Source organism: Leptonychotes weddellii, chromosome X (genome assembly GCF_054177405.1).
Source record: "Leptonychotes weddellii isolate Sample4059 chromosome X, ASM5417740v2, whole genome shotgun sequence".
Classification (NCBI taxonomy): Eukaryota; Metazoa; Chordata; class Mammalia; order Carnivora; family Phocidae; genus Leptonychotes; species Leptonychotes weddellii.
In genome coordinates this window covers 17,664,586-17,685,142 of record NC_138385.1, presented here as the reverse complement: position 1 = coordinate 17,685,142, position 20,557 = coordinate 17,664,586, and the positions used below count along the sequence as shown (strand labels likewise).

At 37.4% G+C, this 20,557-nt stretch overlaps 1 protein-coding gene across 2 annotated transcripts in view; it reads right to left on the bottom strand.

Annotated features, from left to right (window-relative positions):
- The window catches only part of ZNF280C (zinc finger protein 280C), a 62,594-nt gene that overhangs the window by 11,713 nt on the left and 30,324 nt on the right, over positions 1–20,557 (bottom strand). For both annotated transcript variants that reach the window (XM_081808246.1, XM_081808247.1), the window contains 7 exons: positions 17,812–18,029; positions 13,921–14,078; positions 13,143–13,243; positions 12,216–12,362; positions 5,566–5,697; positions 3,685–3,983; positions 3,051–3,191 (listed from right to left, as the gene is read on the bottom strand). In XM_081808246.1, coding sequence (XP_081664372.1) covers positions 3,051–3,191; positions 3,685–3,983; positions 5,566–5,697; positions 12,216–12,362; positions 13,143–13,243; positions 13,921–14,078; positions 17,812–18,029 — 1,196 coding nt within the window. The remainder of the gene's footprint in view (positions 1–3,050; positions 3,192–3,684; positions 3,984–5,565; positions 5,698–12,215; positions 12,363–13,142; positions 13,244–13,920; positions 14,079–17,811; positions 18,030–20,557) is intronic.

Here is a 20,557-nt window from a genome sequence, read left to right as displayed (position 1 = left end):
ATAAAGGCAATCTACTGAATGGGAGAAGATATTTGCAAATGACGTATCAAATAAAGGGTTAGTATCCAAAATATATAAAGAACTGATACAACTCAACACCCAAAAACCAAATAATCCAATCAAAAAATGGGCAGAAGACATGAACAGACATTTCTCCAAAGAAGACATCCAGATGGCTAACAGACACATGAAAAGATGCTCAACATCACTCATTATCAGGGAAATGCAAATCAAAACTGCTATGAGATATCACCTCATACCTGTCAGAATGGCTAAGATCAAAAACACAAGAAACAACAAGTGTTGGCAAAATTGTGTAGAAAAAGGAACCCTCATGCACTGTCAGTGGGATGCAAACTGGTGCAGCCACTGTGGAAAACAGTATGGAGGCTCCTCAAAAGTTAAAAATTGAACTACCCTAGGATCCACTAATTGCGCTACTGGGTTTTTGCCCAAAAAATGCAAAACACTAATTCAAAGGGATACATGCACCGCTATGTTATTGCAGCATTATTTATAATAGCCAAACTATGCAAGCAGCCCAAGTGTCCACTGACAGATGAATGATAAAGATGTATATATATATACACAATGGAATATTATTCAGCCATAAAAAGAATGAAATCTTGCCATTTGCAATGACGTGGATGGAGCTAGAGAGCATAATGCCAGGCGAAATAAGTGAGAGAAAGACAAACACCATATGATCTCACTCATATGTGGAATTTAAGAAAAAAGCAAATGAGCAAAGGTAAAAAAGAGACAAAACCAAGAAACAGACTCTTAACTACAGAGAACAAACTGATGGTTACGGGGGGGAGGGAGGGGGGAGGGTGGGATAGGTGATGGGGAATAAGAGCACACTTATCATGATGCGCACTGAGTAATATATGGAATTGTTGAATCACTATACTATACACCTGAAACTAATATTAACACTGTATGTTAACTATACAGGTTTTAAAATGAAAAAACTTAAAAAGTAAAAAAATGAGGCAAAAAAAGAAAAGGTAATGAAATAGAGGAGTAGCCAAAAGGGAAGAAAAAATTATGGTAACATATTAAGAGAAGTTGAGATTTTCAGAAGTGAGTGATCAAAAGCATCAAATATTCTCAAGAAGTCACAGAAAAGTAAGAATGGAAATTAGTGAGTACATTTAGTGATTAGGATATGACTGATAATTTTTAAAGGGGCAGCTTTAACTAATAGGTGGGGGTGATACTCAAATTACAAAGGGTAAAGAAGTGGCAAATAGGTAGTAAAGAAACTCTTTAAAATGTTGACAGTAAAAGGAAGACAAAAAATATGCACAGTGAAGGCAAATCTCCTTCATCCTAAAAAAAATGCCTGAAAATATGTGCAGGCAGAAGGAATGTGGTAGAGAAAAAGAGATGAAATGAAGACACAAAATAACTGAATAAGGTTGTGGGGAAAATGGAAGAGATGAGGGGCAGTATTTGCTTTCAAAAAGTGAGAAATATCTTTTTCTGAGATTTATGTCTGGATAAAGGGAGAAAAACCTGAGGTAGAAAAAAGTTAATCTTGGGAAAAATGAGAAGGATGACCTCTGAGTAATTAGTAGGAACAAGACTAACAACAAAGAGACTAGAATAAAATCTTGAGGGTATTGAAAAGGATTTAAACAGATGTTGTAGATAAAAAAAACAAAGAAGCATTTTTAAAAACACAGAACGAAATTAAAGTTAAAAATCACAAATTCAGAGCTAATTAAATCAAGTGCAGTTTGGTAGTTTGGAAAGGAGCACAGCAAAAGATTGAAAAGGATAAGAGATTCACGGATAGCAAGGTTAAACATGTCTGAATATGAAAAGGATTCTAGGATAAAAAGCAAGCAACATTCAAAACAGATGACCTTAAGGGTGAGGTTGATAGGAAGTTAGATTGGTGCAGCTGGACTAGAAAGAAGGGTCAAGACTCTAAAAATCATGAGGTAGGGCGCCTGGGTGGCTCAGTTGGTGAAGCGACTGCCTTCGGCTCAGGTCATGATCCTGGAGTCCCGGGATCGAGTCCCACATCAGGCTCCCTGCTCAGCAGGGAGTCTGCTTCTCCCTCTGACCCTCCTCCCTCTCATGCTCTCTGTCTCTCATTCTCTCTCTCGCAAATAAAATCTTAAAAAAATAAAAATAAAAAATAAAAAAAATAAAAATCATGAGGTAATGAGAATTCAAAATGAATACTGTATATGATGAGCTAAGTTGGGACACTGGTAAGGAAGGGGGTACAACATAGAACAGAGGTCTTATGCTCTGCACGAAAACCACTTTTATTAGTTATTTCTGACTGAAAATAAATGGAACTACCTCAGTTTGAATAATCAACTTAGCATATTTATATCTGAATAATTTTTAGGTATTTAAATAAATCCTTCCTGAAAGAATAAAGTAAGCTGCTACTAATGAGGTCCAAATGAAAGTAATGTGGTCTCTGACGTCTTTCTCTAGCATAGAGTACACGGTAGGTGCTCAAATAAGATAAATTGAATTGATGTATGAAAAGGAATTCTAACAGTAGCATCATGACTAGAATATCCCTATAGTCTCTCATTTCACATTTCATTGTTGAATGCAAAGATAAATGGCTTGAATGACTAATGGACAGAAAGATGGATGAAAGGAAGGGGGGAGAAGGAGGGGGAGAAATTCTTAGCATCTTTGACAAACCTGGAAGTCTCTCAAAGTGACTGCTTTGAAGAGGATAACACTCATGGGGTTACACGTATTTATGTGATAAATATTTTGAAAACATTAAACATTTTTATGTTTGAGAATAACCACTTTTTAAAAGACTTAGAAAAACAAATTTCCCAAACCTATTCTAATTTCATTGGTCTAACTGTTCTTAAAAATTTCTGTCCCCCTAATTTCACGATTTATTATGTTGGAAAATAATATTAAGTAATATCCTAGAAGTTCCCTATTGCTCAATCCTTTTAGCTCCTTGACATGGACAACTATTAGGACAACTTTATTTTTAAAAAACAAACATCTTAAATGGGAATTTTGATTGGTGGTGTACATGTTTAACTTACCTCACCATGTGATTTATAAAGGCTTTGTTACAGTTAGTGTTGTATTTGCAAAAATTACAGTGGATATATATTGAAAAGTGGCTTGCAAAATCTTTTATTTTGGAATGACACTCAATGCACTTGTGAACTCCCCGACGACACCTTGTAGAGACAGAAAAAAAAAAAAAAGATGAAAATATATCATGAAACAAAAATAATAAGGTAAAGCCTTATTCACGTTTTATTAACTAAAGCTAAAATGCTTAAATTAACATCTTTAAGTAGAGACATAATTTGAAAATTTGATTTGAAACAATAAGCTAGAATAAAGTGTCAAAAATCAAACACCTGGAATAAAAAGGATCACATTTTATTCCCTGGAATAAAAAGAATCACATTAATCAATTCAACTATCACAAGATATAAGCACAAAATAGATTAGTGTAATTGATGATAATTATACAATGAACACTAATTCCAGTTCTGCTCAGCAGTTGTAAAGAGTACCTTTTTTTAATCTGCTTAGCCTTTATGCCAGACAAGTGATCAGCATGTAACCGTGCAAGGGACCTTTGTGATATGGTAAATTATATTAAAATAACCTTTAATATTTAAGATTCAATTAGTATTATATATCTGGAATAAAAGATATTACCTTAAGTTCTTCAAAGCCATGCTGATTTTATTCTTTCTGTTGCGTTGTTTCTTTTGCTTGTAAGAGGTTTTAGTCTTGCATTTAGATGCACCTCTACCTTGCTTACTGGTATTAGGTTTAGTTCCATGAAGCTTACTTGTCTTAGATTTACTTGTATTAGATTTTGTGGAATTTTTAGCAGTTATACTTTTAGACTTCGCAGGTGAGAGCTGAAAAGAAGAAGTGCTTGGAACACTACTACTGGGAGATGATGTAACTGGTTTTGAATGAAGCGGTCCAATTGAGGCTCGAATAGTGACCTATAAAAATGAAGGCAAAATATATACATACTTTAGAAAATTAATCGTCGCATTAATATTAAAAAGTTCACTGCATGTCTTGACATTATAGTCCATTGGGTTTTTTTTTTTTTTTTTGATTTTGTTTATTTATTTGAGACAGAGAGAATGAGAGACAGAGAGCATGAGAGGGAGGAGGGTCAGAGGGAGCAGCAGATGCCCCGCCGAGCAGGGAGCCCGATGCGGGACTCGATCCCGGGACTCCAGGATCATGACCTGAGCCGAAGGCAGTCGCCCAACCAACTGAGCCACCCAGGCGCCCCAGTCCATTGGTTTTTGACAAGGATACCAAAACAACTCAGTGGAGGAAACAATAGTCTTTTCAAACAAATGGTGCCAGCACAACTGGATATCTACATGCAAAAGAATGAATTTTGACCCCTACCTCATACTAGATATAAAAATGAACTCAAAATGTATCAAGGATCAAATTATAAGAGCTAAAACTACAAAACTCTTAGAAGAAAACATAGGAGGAAATCTCCATAATTTGGGGCTGGGCAATGACTCCTTAGATAAGATAGCAAAAGCCCAACGATCAAAGAAAAAATAGATTAAATGGACTTCATACAAATTTTAGACTCCTGTGTTTCAAAGGACACTGTTAAGAAAGTGACAAGACAATCCACACAATGAGAGAAAGTATTTGCAAATCATATTTCTTTTTTAAAAAGATATTTTATTTATTTATTTGTCAGAGAGAGAGAGAGAGAGAGAGAGCGAGCATGCGAGAGAGTGCACAAGCAGGATGGGCAGCAGGCAGAGGGAGAAGCAGGCTCCGCACTGAGCAAGGAGCTGGATGCAGGACTCAATCCCAGGACCCTGGGATCATGACCAGCTGAAGGCAGGCAGTTAACCAACCGAGCCACCCAGACATCCCGCAAGTCATATTTCTAATAAGGGACTGGTATACAGAATATATAAGGAACTGAGAGTAGACTCAGTAATACCAACTTCAACAAAGTATGACATTCAAGGCACTATGATAGATGCTAGGGACACAAAGATAAAATAAACATGATTCTTAACCTTAGCAGCTGAAGCAGACATATATGCTGGAAAAGCTCACGAACAGCCTATAGAGTATTGAAACAACTCACTGACTCAGTCTCCAGTTAATCTAGTTGCACTCACTATAAAGGAATCTGCTCCAATATAGCATGTGTCAACTAACTAAAAAAAAAAATGGATATTAGTTTTTCTTTCCAAACATAAGAATGACAAAACCTAAGGGATGCCTGGCTGGCTCAATCGGTTGTGTCTGCCTTCTGCTTGGGTCATGATCCCAGGATACTGGGATCGAGTCCCGTATCAGGTTCTTTGCTCAGTGGGGAACCTGCTTGTCCCTCTGCCTGCCGCTCCCCCTGCTTGTGCTCTCTCTCTGACAAATAAATAAATAAAATCTTTAAAAAAGAATGACAAAACCTAAAATTAAATCTTAATGAGAAGCAGAAGTTAATTTTTAATATTACAGATAAAGCCAGGCAGGAATTTATTTCTATTACCACACGAAATGTTAAAATACAACATATTGAAAACTCACTTTTGTACCAGGAGGCAATCCTTCTAGCTCTTTAGGCTTTATAAAGGTCCGATGCTGGGTCTTGTGATCCAGTTTCTCTTTGCAGGTCAAAAATTGCAGTCTGCATTTTGTACAACGATGAACTCCTTTTTTCTGTTTACAAAAAACATTAAAAATACTATCAGAAATAATAACTTCTACCACTACAAATCCTGGGACCTGAAGTTGCTCTTAATTGTAATTGCTAAATAATTTTTAAAAACCAGTATTTTACCATATCCCATCATAAATAATGCCAAAATGTTATTTCATTTTTAAAAACACCGCTTGCATTAGTATTTGAGTTTCAAAAGTATTTGTGGGGCGCCTGGATGGCTCAGTCGGTAGAGCATACAGTAACTCTTGATCTCAGGTTTTTAAGTTGGAGTCCCACATCAGGTGTAGAGATTACCTAAAAAAAAAAATCTTAAAAAAAAAAAAGTATTTGTTACCATATAGGCAATCAAAATGAAAATTATATCAGTTAGTTTAAAATGTGATGAGTCCTATACCTTTGTAGTGTGAAAGTTTTAATTATAAATTTGAAGTATAAACCATTCAAGCACACGATACCGTGAAAATGAGTTAATTTTTAATCCTAGAAAAGACCAAGTTATTTTTAGTTTTTAAAATTTCTATGTTTCATAAAAAACTGAAATTCCTACCGCCAAACAAATTTCATTAATTTAGATTTAAATAGACACAGGTGGCTAGTGGGTGTGCTATTGGACAGCATGGGTGTAGAAGCACAAATCAGAACAACGGATCCCAAACTACTGTCAGAGAACCCCTTGACTAGGTCCCTTCTCAAACTCAGGCCTATTATTATTTTATCAATGGGAATTAGGACCCAAGAGAGATCTAAGTCATTTGCTCACAGCTAGTTGGTCTTCTAGTATATATTATCAACTGCAATCTTTATGTATACGCTCTAATTAAAAAATACATTTTATATTTATATGTAAATTTAGAACATACAAATGCAAAAGAATGTTTTCTCCAAAGCTACATCTCCACAGGCCCGTCACTATTTCCATGTAAAGCACAACTAATCACTTAGGAAAAGCAAATGAGTTAACATAAACGAAAGTAACTAGCAGTTACTGGTGCACAGCAGGCATTTGATAAATATAAAGTTCTTTAAAAATTTCAAAGCAGGGGCGCGTGGGTGGCTCAGTCGGTTAAGCGTCTGCCTTCGGCTCAGGTCATGATCCCAGGGTCCTGGGATAGAGTCCCGCATCGGGCTCCCTGCTCAGCAGGGAGTCTGCTTCTCCCTCTCCCTCTGCCTGCCGCTCCCCCTGCTTGTGCGCGCTCTCTCTCTCTTGTCAAATAAATAAAATCTTTTAAAAAAATCTCAAGGCAATATAGAAATATGTTTGTATATTACTGTTTTAGTTTCATTTTTAAGACAAGTTGAGAAGTATGGTGCATCGGATCGTCTCACAGGTACAGGCAATGTAAACAGATTCACCTAATATGTGCTCGAGAGAGAGAAGGAAAGAGGGAAAAAGATCTCAGTCAAGAAAGAGACAGCAATATAACAGGATAGAAAATTCCCCAGAGTACAGTTCCCAGAAGTCTCTTCTCTGCCTGTACCTATATCTCATCCAGTTTCATGATTTTTTTTTTTAAAAGATTTTATTTATTTATTCATGAGAGACAGAGAGAGAGAGAGAGAGAGAGAGAGGCAGAGGGAGAAGCAGGCTCCCAAGGAGCAGGGAGCCTGATGTGGGACTCGATCCCAGGACCCTGAGATCATGACCTGAGCCGAAGGCAGACGCTTAACCATCTGAGCCACCCAGGCGCCCCAGTTTCATGATTTTAAATAGTATCCATCCAATTGCCTACTCGACATCACTACTTGATATCTAATAGGCATTTCAAATCAACATGGACAAAACTGAACTCTAGATTTCCCCCCATATACCCTGCAAAGAAAAAAAAAAATCTGTTCCTTGCCTAGTCTTCCCAATATCTCAATATATGCGAACACCATTCTTGGCAGTGGCTCAGGACAAAAGAACTCGGTAACTCTTAACTCTTGTCTTTCTCTCACACCCCACATCCACCAACCCATTAATAAAACCTGTCAGCTCTACCTTCAGGAACAATCTTTCCACTTTTTTCATCTGTTCAGCCACCATATCAGTCCAAGCCACTCACCTGGACTCTGACAATCGCCTCCTGCCTTCTTGTTTCCACTCTTTCCTCCTAACAGTCTCTTCTCTCCACAGCTGCCCGAGTCATCTCTCACATGCTTAAAGCCTCCAGTGGCTTTCCATACATACCAAAACCCTAACTCTGGCTCACAAGACCCTACAGCATCTGCTCTGCACTCTATTGGTACAATCTCCTTTCCTACCACCACTCTTCCTCCCACTTGTTTACCATGCTCCGGCCACACTGGCCTTGCTGCTCCTTGAACATCTACATATATGCTCAACTCACTGCCTACTTACTGTACCCTGTCCTTGGAATGTTCTCTCCCAGATATCCACACAGCTAACCCGCTTATTTTCTCTGGAGAGGCTCTCTTTGACCAACCCCCCCCCCCGCCCCACCATATATAAAACAGAAAGGGCTCCTCACCTCCTAAGTCCTGGCACTCCCAACCCTCACATGCTTTCTTCCCACGGTATTTTTTTTTTTTAAAGATTTTATTTATTTATTTGAGAGAGAGAGAGAATGAGAGAGAGAGCACATGAGAGGGGGGAGGGTCAGAGGGAGAAGCAGACTCCCTGCCGAGCAGGGAGCCCGATGCGGGGCTCGATCCCAGGACCCTAGGATCATGACCTGAGCCGAAGGCAGTCGCTTAACCAACTGAGCCACCCAGGCGCCCCTTCCCACGGTATTTATCACCAGCTGGCACACATATACATTCAGACATAGTACACATACTTTTTCCACTACAATGCAAATTCCAGAGAGCACAAACTTTGCTTTGTTCACTTCTGTAAAACAGTCCCTGGCATATATTAAGCACTCAATAAATATTTGTTAAATAAATAGTGAGGAAGACAGCAAGAGATTGACAGAGTGTGCACATGAGAAGCAGGCACAATTTAACTAATTCAAAATGTCTGCCATTTCATTCAATGAGCATTTACCCAAAGCCCTGGGATGGGAGACATTCATCTACTATTCCCTTAGTTGGACTCAAGTCTTGCATCTCTCTCTTATGCATGTATGCTTGAGATGTGGTAAGAAGGATAATACAGTACATCTTAAATAATATGACATTCAACCAAAAAATTGGTGATCTGTTCCAAGCATAGAGAATAACCTGTCCGGGTTGAACGTTTTGACAAACATACTGTATTGTTTGGGTGATTTGAGGAATTTTCAAGGCTAATTCTGACTATCTATAATATCTGCTTTGAGACAGTGTCAGTAAAGGATATGACTCTATGATAAAACCTTGGGCTTTAAGTCTATTTTTGGCTCTACCGTTTATTAGAGAATATGATATTGGGCAAGTAACTTATTCTCTATAAAGCTTTGTTTCCTTATCAATGATCAGATACCTGTTTTGTAGGGTGGTTGAGAAGACTAAACAAAATAATGCAAGTAAAAACACTGTGACTGTCATATGGCAAGTGATTAGTATATATTAACTACTTGTGATTTTTATAAAGATCTAATAAGAATATTTAACATATCTAAAATCCCTCATCCTTTCTTAAAAATTGTGTGAACTGTATTTGTTAGCTCTAAAATCACTTAGGACATGATAATATGTTTTTTTTTTAAAGATTTTATTTATTTATTTGACAGAGAGAGAGAGAGAGAGAGAGAACACAAGCAGGGGGAGTGGGAGAGGGAGAAGCAGGCTTCCCGCCGAGCAGGGAGCCCGACGTGGGGCTCGATCCCAGGACCCCGGGATCATGACCTGAGCCGAAGGCAGACGCTTAACGACGGAGCCACCCAGGTGCCCCGATAATATGTTCTTTTTAGGAAAAGGTTACAACTAAAGTCTTTAAAAAGAATAGAATGAGCCATATATTCAGTAATTCCTAATACCTAAAATCACACCTATATTACCCCAATTACAAGTATAGTCCTGCTCAGTTACGGTTTTTGAGTCTTTTGTGAACAATTGTGTAAATTGCAAGTGCTTTCAAAAATGCCTGATGATCCTTCTGATTAAGAGTCTTTCATCTGTTGACTGCTGACTGCCTACCTCTCAGGTACTCCGAACTCACAAAAACTGGGCACCAATGGTGTGTCAGTAGTCCTCAAGACTCCTCCCAGGTTTGATGATGCAGTAGAACTTACAGGACTTAGAAGTTGTTATACTCATAGATATGATGATGTATTATAGTGAAAGGATACAGAGCAGGATTAATAAAGGAAAAAAGTGCATTGGGTGGAGTCTGGAGGATACTGGCAACAGCTTCCAAGCGCCCTCTCCCAATGGAGTTGCAGAGGACACGCCTCAATCAATCCCCCAGCAACTAACTGCAGCAACATGTATGAAGTGCTTTTTACCAGGAAAGCTCTCTTGAGTCTAAGAGGCCAGGTTTTTTTTTTTTTTTTTAAAGGGTTCAGTTACCAAATCTTCAGTCTTCCAGAAGAAAAGCAGGTGCTCACCATAATCATACTTTTTGTACAAATGATCTAGAAAAGCTGGTACAATATGGCTCAAGGTTCCAGGCGTGCAAAACACTCATCAATTAATAACAAAGCCTCCATTTCCAGGAGTTAGCCAAGGGCCAATTATGCAAGTATGCAAGTAGACCCTTCTGAAAATGTACACGATTTGAAGAACTCAGACCTGCTGGGTTAACTCTTTCCTATACACACGGCAAGTTAAACATACAATTCAGGGTATGAAGAGTGACTACAGATCAGGTAAACCACTTAAGAGACACAGTCCCCATACCAAGTCCATCCATCTCTTTCTTACCTTTCTAAGGATACTATTACTCTCCTTACATCTATATCTCACTCTGGAGCTTAGGAAAGCACGGCAGAAAGCACTATGTTAAAAGCTTCATAATGAAATAGAGCTACTGTTTTACATCTCATCCTTCCTTTCAAAATCAAAGGTCAGGGGCGCCTGAGTGGCTTAGTCGTTAAGCGTCTGCCTTCAGCTCAGGTCATGATCCCAGGGACCTGCAATCGGGCTCCCTGCTCGGCGGGAAGCCGGCTTCTCCCTCTCCCACTCCCCCTGCTTGTGTTCCCTCTCTCGCTGTGCCTCTCTCTATCAAATAAATAAATAAAATATTTAAAAAAAACAAAATCAAAGGTCAAAAGATGGAATAGAGAACCAAGACCAGCGTTTTCTGAACTATTTCTCAAGAAATGTTAATAGGTATTGTGCAAATAAATGGTTAAATAAGTCTTGGAAACAATATGTACAATATCCCTTCCTTGGAGATTTATGAGGTTTTCCAGCATTTTAAAAGCTCTAATCTTAAAAATAAAAAACTGTTAATTTTATAAATCTAGTCATTTACTGAATTTGTTATTCCAGGAGCAATTTTAGAGTGGAACATTTATTAACATCTGATGGAAAACTGTTGGGGAAACTCTAGAATAGAAAGATTTTTGCCAGAGGTTCTTAACGGTGACATGCCATACCAGCATGTTGGAACCATCCCATTCATAACATAGGTGATCCTGAATGTACTCGGATAGTCTACTTTTGTAATTTTTTTTTTCAATTAACAACTACAAGTTGATTTCATGATCATCTAATGACTGGAACTGAAAACAATGTTAGCACCAGTGCTGAGTAAATTGGCCATGGCAATGCAATCAATAATAAGAAAACGTAATGAGCTGATCAGTGAGGAGACAAAACTTGATTACATAATCACATTAAGTAAACTCACTGACTTCTCATTTTGGCAAAGGTACCGTTGCTCTTTCACACACTCAAGAATAGGCTTACGGTTTCATCGAAGTTTTCAGCCTAACTAAAGGATGGTCTAATTGTGTCAGTAGAAGACCCAGCAAGAATAAAATGAGAATTCAAGAGAAAGGTACAAGCACTAATACTGGTATCCCAGAAATTACATAGCAGAACTGGCAAAAGTCATCCAGGAAACAAGTTATAACCTAAATATAGTTCTCTGGCATAGTTCACACATCTAGAAATAAGTGTCATTGCTATTTCCTTTGTCACTGGCTGCTACAAAAGACCATTCTGGGTTGCTAATGACAACCACATGTCTTTTCATAATGAAAAGTAAGCTAGAAAGTAGAAATGAAGTTTGAAGAGAAGGAGGAAAAAAGATTGAGTCCTCAATCTTATTCCCCAGTTCAAACATATCCTTTTCCCTACTCTCGATTAACTACCTTCAAAATCCTTTCCATTTTCACCACTCTTAGACACCTGAAATATTCAACTTAAATATTTCACCCATCTTCCCTTTTCCCTTCCACTCTAGGGTTCCTACTTCTACCTTTGTTTCCGTATTTTCACTAGTCAAGAGCCTCATCACCACTAGGAAGCAGACAAAGAAAAGAAGTGGAAGTTTCAAAAGTCATTCAGCATAAATTGTAAATTAATTGTGTCATTTGGAACCACTTAACTTTCCTTTTAGAACAAATCTAACAAATGCTCAAAGTTTTATATATCTACCTTTTTACTAAGACAAAATGAGCAAATAACTGCTAAATCTCACCTGATGCTTCATGTAATGATTCATGTAGGGAGTTGCCATTCTACTAACTTTGAGGCAAAATGGACATAGCAAGTTCTTAGTGTTTTCATGGGATGTTCTAAAGTGACTTTCTACATCAGAAAATGTTGATGATCTAAACTGGCACACCTAGAAATATAAAGAAGGTTTAGTTTAACTTGAAAGTTTATACCTGATACGCAATTACATCAAAGTAGCAATGAGGAGTCACTTGTTTAGAGGAATATTACGCACTGCTAATTCAGCTCTCTTGCCTATACAACCAAGAATTCTAGCACTGAAAATAATAAGTATAATCTTCGAAACAGAAAAGTTACCTTTCAAAGTTTAGGGATATATTCCTAAATATAACCAGATTTTCTTCTTCTTCTCAGATCTACTACCCTCCCTACCTTGCTTGAATTTTTAAACTCTGACATCTCTTGTCCTAGAAAGTTTGTCCTGCTGTATAAAATAGAATATTCTTTTCTTTGGATTTTAAATAGCATCCAGGCTATGACAGAGGAAATTTTTCTTATCTTGCTATCTTATTGGGAACCACTTCAAATTCTGGAAAAATACTAGTCCCAAAGCATTTAGTTGAGTTCCCCATAACTAATAGCATTTCCTATTTCTCTGTCATGTCTATATTCTTCTCTACATGGTAAGAAAATCCATATATTTGTCTTCTCCAGCAGGGCATTTTGTCTGTCTAGGAGAGGGGTCAGTAAACTGCAGCCTCCAGTCCAAGTCCAAGCCACCATCTCCACATACAAGAGTTATGTCAAGGGATTTTCCGCTATTGAAGAGGGTCTTCAATTTTAGTAATCCATTTTATTCTAACGGTTAAAAAGAGCGATAGAGTACTACTATTTTGTGGCACATGAAAATAAAACAAACACCTAAGTACATGGTAAAATGAATGTGTACCTGGCAAATATATGGCATTTCACCGGGTTTATGAGTGTCCTTCATATGTTGCAAAAGAGCATGTTCTGTTTCAAATGATAATTCACAGATTTTACAAATAGCTGAAAGTGGAAAAAAACACATTACACCATTTTATGGATGTATATAAACAAAAGATTCATTTTGTACATCCACAACAACAGCAATAAGTAGCAACAGTAATCGTGGTGGTGGCTCCAACAGCTCTACGGTTGTTAACTCCGCAATGCTGTTCCATGGACTTCACTTATATCGGCTTACTTCTCATGCCATCACTGACAGAGTACTGCTATCTTACCCCCATTTGTCAGATGAGGAACCTGAGGCACAGAAAGATTAAGGAACTTGCCTGAGACCTCGCAACCATATTAAGATACAGAGCCGGAACTTAAATCCTAGCTAGCCCCGGACTCTGTGATTTTTAACTATCACTGCAGTTCCTTTTCTTATGAGAGCGTGAATCAAGACCAATGATTTCATACTTGCAAACCAGAGAATCTGATTTTCTAACTTAGCCCCCTACATACAGTGAATGCATGAGTCATGCAAAAGGAAGTTTCTGTGTACAAGAAGGACTTCAGTTTTCGCAAGCAATTCTACTGAAAAGTTTGTACAAGTTGAAATTTGTTTTTCAACTGTGCCCTCAAATCCAAAGTCTATTTCTTATTTTTAGGTTTCTGGTCAGGATTCTTAAGGACTCCTCATAGTTTAGACGACCACAATCGTTACTGTTCAAGACTTCCATAAGGCTGTGACTTACTAGAAAACTCATGGGGAGTGTGTGTACTCTCAATGTGACACTGCAGCTGGAATGGTGTGGGATACTGACGGTAGCAATGCTGGCAGGTGGTGTGGTTTTCCCAGCTCTCACTGTTCTGCTTCTCAAGTTCCAAATGGTGCTTCATGTGGTTCATAAACCTGTAAGTGATTGTCAACAGGTGCAAATGTTCAGATTTATAACCAAGAGAAAAAAACCTCTCATATAAGGATTTGAACCTAAATGGTACAAATGCAGTTGTAGTACTCAAAATCTCTCCAAAGCTTGAAAGTCCTCTAGAAGAGTATGCACTTTAAATAATCACACTTGTTTGTTTGTCAGTCAGAGGGGGAGAGCAGAGGTAGAGCAAGCCCGATGGGGGACTCGATCCCAGGACCCTGGGATTACGACCTGAGCTGAAAGCAGACGCTTAACCGACTGAGCCACCCAGGTGTCCCGATGATCTCTTTCCTTAAGTGGCTCAGTAAACATTTTTCTTTGCATCTTTGTTTTAAAATAATCCATTAATATAGTTCATATGAAATACCACTAATTTGCTAGAACTCTTCATCATTATTTCAGATTTAAAAAATTTTGTAAAGAACAACAGGCTGCAGGGGCGCCTGGGTGGCTGAGTCGTTAAGCGTCTGCCTTCGGCTCAGGTCATGATCCCAGAGTCCTGGGCTCGAGCCCTGTGTCGGGCTCCCTGCTCAGCGGAAAGCCTGCTTCTCCCTCTCCCACTCCCCCTGCTTGTGTTCCCTCTCTCGCTGTGTCTCTCTCTGTCAAATAAATAAATACAATCTTTTTTTTAAAAAAAAGAACAACGGGCTTCTTTTCCATACATGAAGTACTATTTACATTTGAAAATAAAATCCTTAAGGAAAGAAAACCCTATTACCAAAAGCAGCTACAGAGTCCCGAGAGAAATCTTTTAAAGGCCTTAAAGATATACAATAGGTTGTCAGCTGCTTAATGGCAAATTAGTATTTTAATTTGTGGTTTGGTTTCTAAATGCATGTACTAGCAATCTTAATACCTATAATTACAAGAACTTTTTGTTTTATTTAATGATGCTGGTTTACTGTGAGCACAAACACTTCATTTTTCACAGACTGTGCCCTCTGAAGCACAGTCCATTTTTTAGCTCTACATTCCGCTGTCAGATTCCATAATAGGTTTCCTATGAGAAGGAACTGTGACCTTCAGTGGCAGAGAGTACAATATAAAAAGGCAGATCTATTTCATAGGGCTTATTAAAACTTTTTAAATTTCAAAGTAAAGTTATTCAATCAAATTAACTTTAATACTGAGCCAAATATTAAGTTATTCATTATGAGTCCCAAAAGGATATAATCCTGAAGTGATTATGTCTTTAACCTAGATAGCAATTATAATATGCAGGCTTTAACATTTATCTTTTCACATCTCCTGCTGGTGGTACACTTTGAAATATCTTTTATCCTCCTTTAATTTTTTTAAGTAGGCTCCACACACAACGTGAGGCTTGAACTCATGACCCTGAGATCAAGAGTCACATGCTCTGCCAACGGAACCAGCCAGGTACCCCCTCCTCCTTTAATTTTAACATCATCTCTATTAAAATCTGTTTTAAAAAATCCTAGTTTTGCCAAAATATTTACATATAAAGGTCATGAGCCATTAACCTTTCAGCTCATACCTTTAAGTAATAAATAAAATCCATCTGTATAAAGTGATCTGTTAACTAGCTAGCTATCTCTCAATTATTACACTGCCCCATCAGCAGTGCACGTTTCTCAAACCAGCAGATGGAGATGTGGGAAAAAGCAACCCCCTCACAAAGCTATTCTCAGAATAAAATAGCCCTAACTGGTTTTAGTGACACTTAATGTAGGAAAAAATAATCCTACAATATCTTGACAGGGCAGAGAGTAGAAATCTTGAACTATTAGCTTCTATCATCCTCTAAAACCATCAATTTGCCATCCTAGATTTTACCATTAGGTAAAATATTATTTAACACATATTAACCTCTTTGGTTACCTACTGTCTACTGGCCAGGTTTTATTTACTAAACAATATGTCAAAAATGCTACAAAATTTCTAAATGTTGGGGTGCCTGGGTGGCTCAGTCGTTAATCGTCTGCCTTTGGCTCAGGTCATGATCTCAGGGTCCTGGGATCGAGTCCCACATTGGGCTCCCTGCTCGGCGGGGAGCCTGCTTCTCCCCCTCCCTCTGCCTGCAGCTCCCCCTGCTTGCTCTCTCTCTCTCTGACAAAGTCTTAAAAAATTTTTTTCTAAATGTTATAAAATATGGTTAGCTTAAAATTTCTAGATATTCTGATAATCTGTAACCAGTCTTTTGGAAGGAAAACAAAAAAAAGGAAATTTCATGTTTAAGAGTAAATGGACTAATCTTACAGGAAAAAACAAAAAGCTATTGTTGAAAGAACTTCTAATATCATACGCCCAACATTTAAGTATAATAAGGAACTTAAACAGGGACCCACTTTTCGGTGTATTTCACCAAATTTACTAATTTTATTTTCTGATATATTTTACTGTAAAAAGGTAAAGATATGGAAGCAGGTCACAGAGTTATATTGTGACATTATTTCAGTGTTATATCTCAAAGCACAATTCTCTTCTGTTAAGCTACTGGGCCATTAGCAACTGATGGCCGTTAGGGCTTGATAAAAGGAGGTAAAGAGGTATGAAAACTCATATATGTGAAAGGTCCATGAAAACTACAAGAAGCTACCACAAATGTAGCATGCATAATTGTTTCAGGTTTATCTTGCAGTGCATTTTAGGGTTTTTCTATGTACTTCATTTTGGACTCAAGGATTCATCAGACAATAAAATAAATGCTAGGCTTAGAAATGACCTACAGGACACTTAAGAATGCTAGTTAAAAAAGATAGTCATCAGGGTAAATATCTTTAAAAGCTTACATATACACGTGTGTATGTGTGTGGGCCACAATATACATACATATGACTATCTCATCTAAGGGAAGTGCACTGATGTCTACAATTTACTCTGAAATGTAAAATAAATCAGATAGAGTCTATGGATGAACAGGTATGCGGTAACACAAGTGAGGTAAAATGTTAATGGTAGAATCAAGGTGGTAAATATACAGATGTTCACCGTAAAATTTTTTCAACTTTGCTGAATATCTGAAACTTTTTATAATAAAATGTTGAAAAGACAATGTCAGATTACATAGCCAATGCAAAATACCAATCAGTTTATCTTGTTACGTTGCTTTGGTTACTATCTTACTTAGGATTGTAGATATGTAATATGCCATATTACTCCAAGACTGCGAAGTATAAGTTCCTAACATTTAAAGCATACATGTGTAAGTCTTCAAAACCTTCAAAATTGAAAATTAAATCTCTACTTTTAAAATGTGTTAAATTATAAACTCAAAGCAGACATGTTTCATAAACTGGCACTTCTCTAAAGATCATCAAAAATGTCACTTTCTCTGCAAGGTTAATGTGGTAAAAATGATAAAATGAATTGAAAAACTAGAACATTAAATAAGACTAATATGGAAGAGGTCAAACTGGATAAAGTACTTCTTGTGATAGGAAAAGTAGATTCAAAAGAAGCTAAATAGTAAAAATATCACACTGAAAATTCTGAATTCAATGGTAATATAGATAAGTGATTTTTCTCTAAGTTAAAATAAATTTCGCCCTTTCTAAAGCTGTATTAAGTACAAATCAAGTGTTAAACTCCTAAAATACAATAAAAAACAAATGCTTTGACGTGATAATCTGCCTTTATTCTTAGAAAGTGTTTAAATTGCTTATCTAGGATAGCACAGGAAAATAAAGATACAATATTTACATCAGTTGCATCCCAGTTTTCAGATGGAAAGAGAAATAAGTATTTACATACCTAATATTGTTTTTAAGAACTTTCAAGCAACTGAAGCATTTAAAGGTTGTGTAAGTCTTCTGTTCATCATCAACAGCTCCTTCATGTCTTCCATAGTAAAAGTCACTAACTAACATGATCAATTTTCCTTTCTCTGCACCAGTCTTTTTATTTTCAGTAATTGCAAGTTCTGCTTTAATCATTTCCAAAAATTTGTTTACCATGTCTGGACAACAACGCTGAAAGAGAAAAAAAATATATGTAAGTTTTACTTAATCTCTTTAAAAAATTAGATAGAAAAAAATTGATTCTGTGTTTATAACTAGGGCCAGCTTATGTAAAACTATGCTTGGCAATATATCTGGAGAGAGTCACCAAAATGTTGGCTTCTTTCTTTATAGAGTCTAAAAAAATTCAAACAATAAACACCTCTTACCTTAATAAAGAAATAACTTCAAAAACAAATTAAAAACCTGAGGCCAGGAATGGCTAAATATCTAACACCATTTTCCTTGTAATTCCAATTTTCAGATGTAAATATTTTTTTTAAAGATTTTTTTTTAAATTTTTTTGACAGAGAGCGAGACAGCGAGAGAGGGAACACAAGCAGGGGGAGTGGGAGAGGGAGAAGCAGCTTCCCGCTGAGCAGGGAGCCCGACACAGGGCTCGATCCCAGGACCCTGGGATCATGACCTGAGCCGAAGGCAGACACTTAACGACTGAGCCACCCAGGCACCCCTCAGACATAAATATTTAATAATAATTTGATCCCTGGCCAAAAATCGTTCATATCTGTCAGGATATAGCTTAAAATGAAAGGTAGTTTTATTTTATTTTTTCTTAAAGATTTTATTTATTTGACAGAGAGGGAGAAAGCACAAGTGGGGGGAGCTACAAGCAGAGGGAGAGGGAGAAGCAGGCTTCCCACTGAGCAAGGAGCCCAATGCGGAGCTCGATCCCAGGACCCTAGGATCACGACCTGAGTCGAAAAGAGACGCTTAATCGACTGAGCCACCCAAGTGCCCTGGAAAGGAAGTTTTATATGCCATTCTGCACATGCTAAATTATCAAATAATATAGTAGTATTTTGGTAAAGCCTGGTTGGAACTAGACGCTGAGCACAGGTAACCTGCCATTCCCCAGATTCAAGGTACTGGAAAACGTATGGGACACAAAAAAAGAAGCATAAGTTATAATTTAAAAACCTCAACACAGTCTATCTAGAATGCTGAAATATGTTAAGGGGAAATCAATCTCATGAATAAAATTAAGACCTCATATAAACTGACCCTAATAGGGAATACTTTTTCTTTTTTAAAGATTTTATTTATTTATTCGACAGACACAGACACAGCAAGAGAGGGAACACAAGCAGGGGGAGTGGGAGAGGGAGAAGCAGGTTCCCCGCTGAGCAGGGAGCCTGATGCGGGGCTCGACCCTGGGAACGCCAGGATCATGACCTGAGCCGAAGGCAGATGCTTAACGACTGAGCCACCCGGCGCCCCTGGAATACTTTCATACATTAACTTTTAATTTTCAATGAGATAAAACTAGTTCATTTATTATATACAATTTTCAGTTGTGGAATTTCACTAGAATAATTCTTTAAGAGTAACTAGGGAGCAAAAATACAAACTTTTCTAAAAACCCAAATTACATACTTGCAAAGCAACCACAAAGGGAAAAACTTAGAAAAATAAAGAACAAAAAATTGTGACAGAATCAAGACCAATCAAACCTATCAGATCAATTAAATCCATCCTATCAATGAATACAGATGGGTGGGTTTAACTCAGCTACTGAAAAAAGAAATTTCACATAGGATCACAAAAGAAAAAATGACTCTGTGAAAATTAAGAAATATACCAAAAACAAAGTGATTGGAAGGCTTGAGGGGCGCCTGGGTGGCTCAGTCTTTAAGCGTCTGCCTTCGGCTCAGGTCGTGATCCCAGGATCCTGGGATGGAGACCCACATCGGGCTCCCTCTCCACGGGAAGCCTACTTCTCCCTCTCCCACTTCCCCTGCTTGTGTTCCCTCTCTTGCTGTGTCTCTTTCTGTCAAATAAATAAAATCTTAAAAAAAAATAAAAAGATAAAGAATATAACAGGCAAATGGTAATAATGAGAAAACAAGGGTTGTGAAATTGATGTCAAACAAAATTGAATCCAGGCCAAAAAGGGAACACTTAATAAAAATGCTAAAGGATACATTCACAATGAAGTTAAAAGAGATAGATCCGTCTATATCCTAAATAGTAACAGCCATAAAACAGAACTGTAAGATATCAAAGAAAATAGTGGTAATTTGAGACTTTGAGACCTACTCAAAAAATGACAGAGCAAATAGATGAATATAAGTGAAGACACAGGAACCTCAATAACATATTAGTATGTTAGATCTGACTGATAACTATCAAATTCCATACTCCAAAAACAAATTAACACCCCTTATTTTCAAGTTTCTATGTAACATTCAAGAAAACAGCACATACAAATTTCAAAATGGGGAGAAAAGGAACCTGGGCATTGCCAGCAAAGAGACTGAGGTTTGAATCTCAGCTATGCCAATTAATTGGCTATAAAACAATGAGAAAAAGATCTGGCCTAAAGAATTTTCTAAGGATTAAATGAAATAATACTTTAAAGCTTAGTATGGTGTCTTAGATCAATAGGATGTTTGACTTACACTCCCAAAATTCTTCCTTTGGAAGAAAAGATTACCTTTGTGGTATACCAATCTCCTTACCTATAATAACAGCAAAAGATC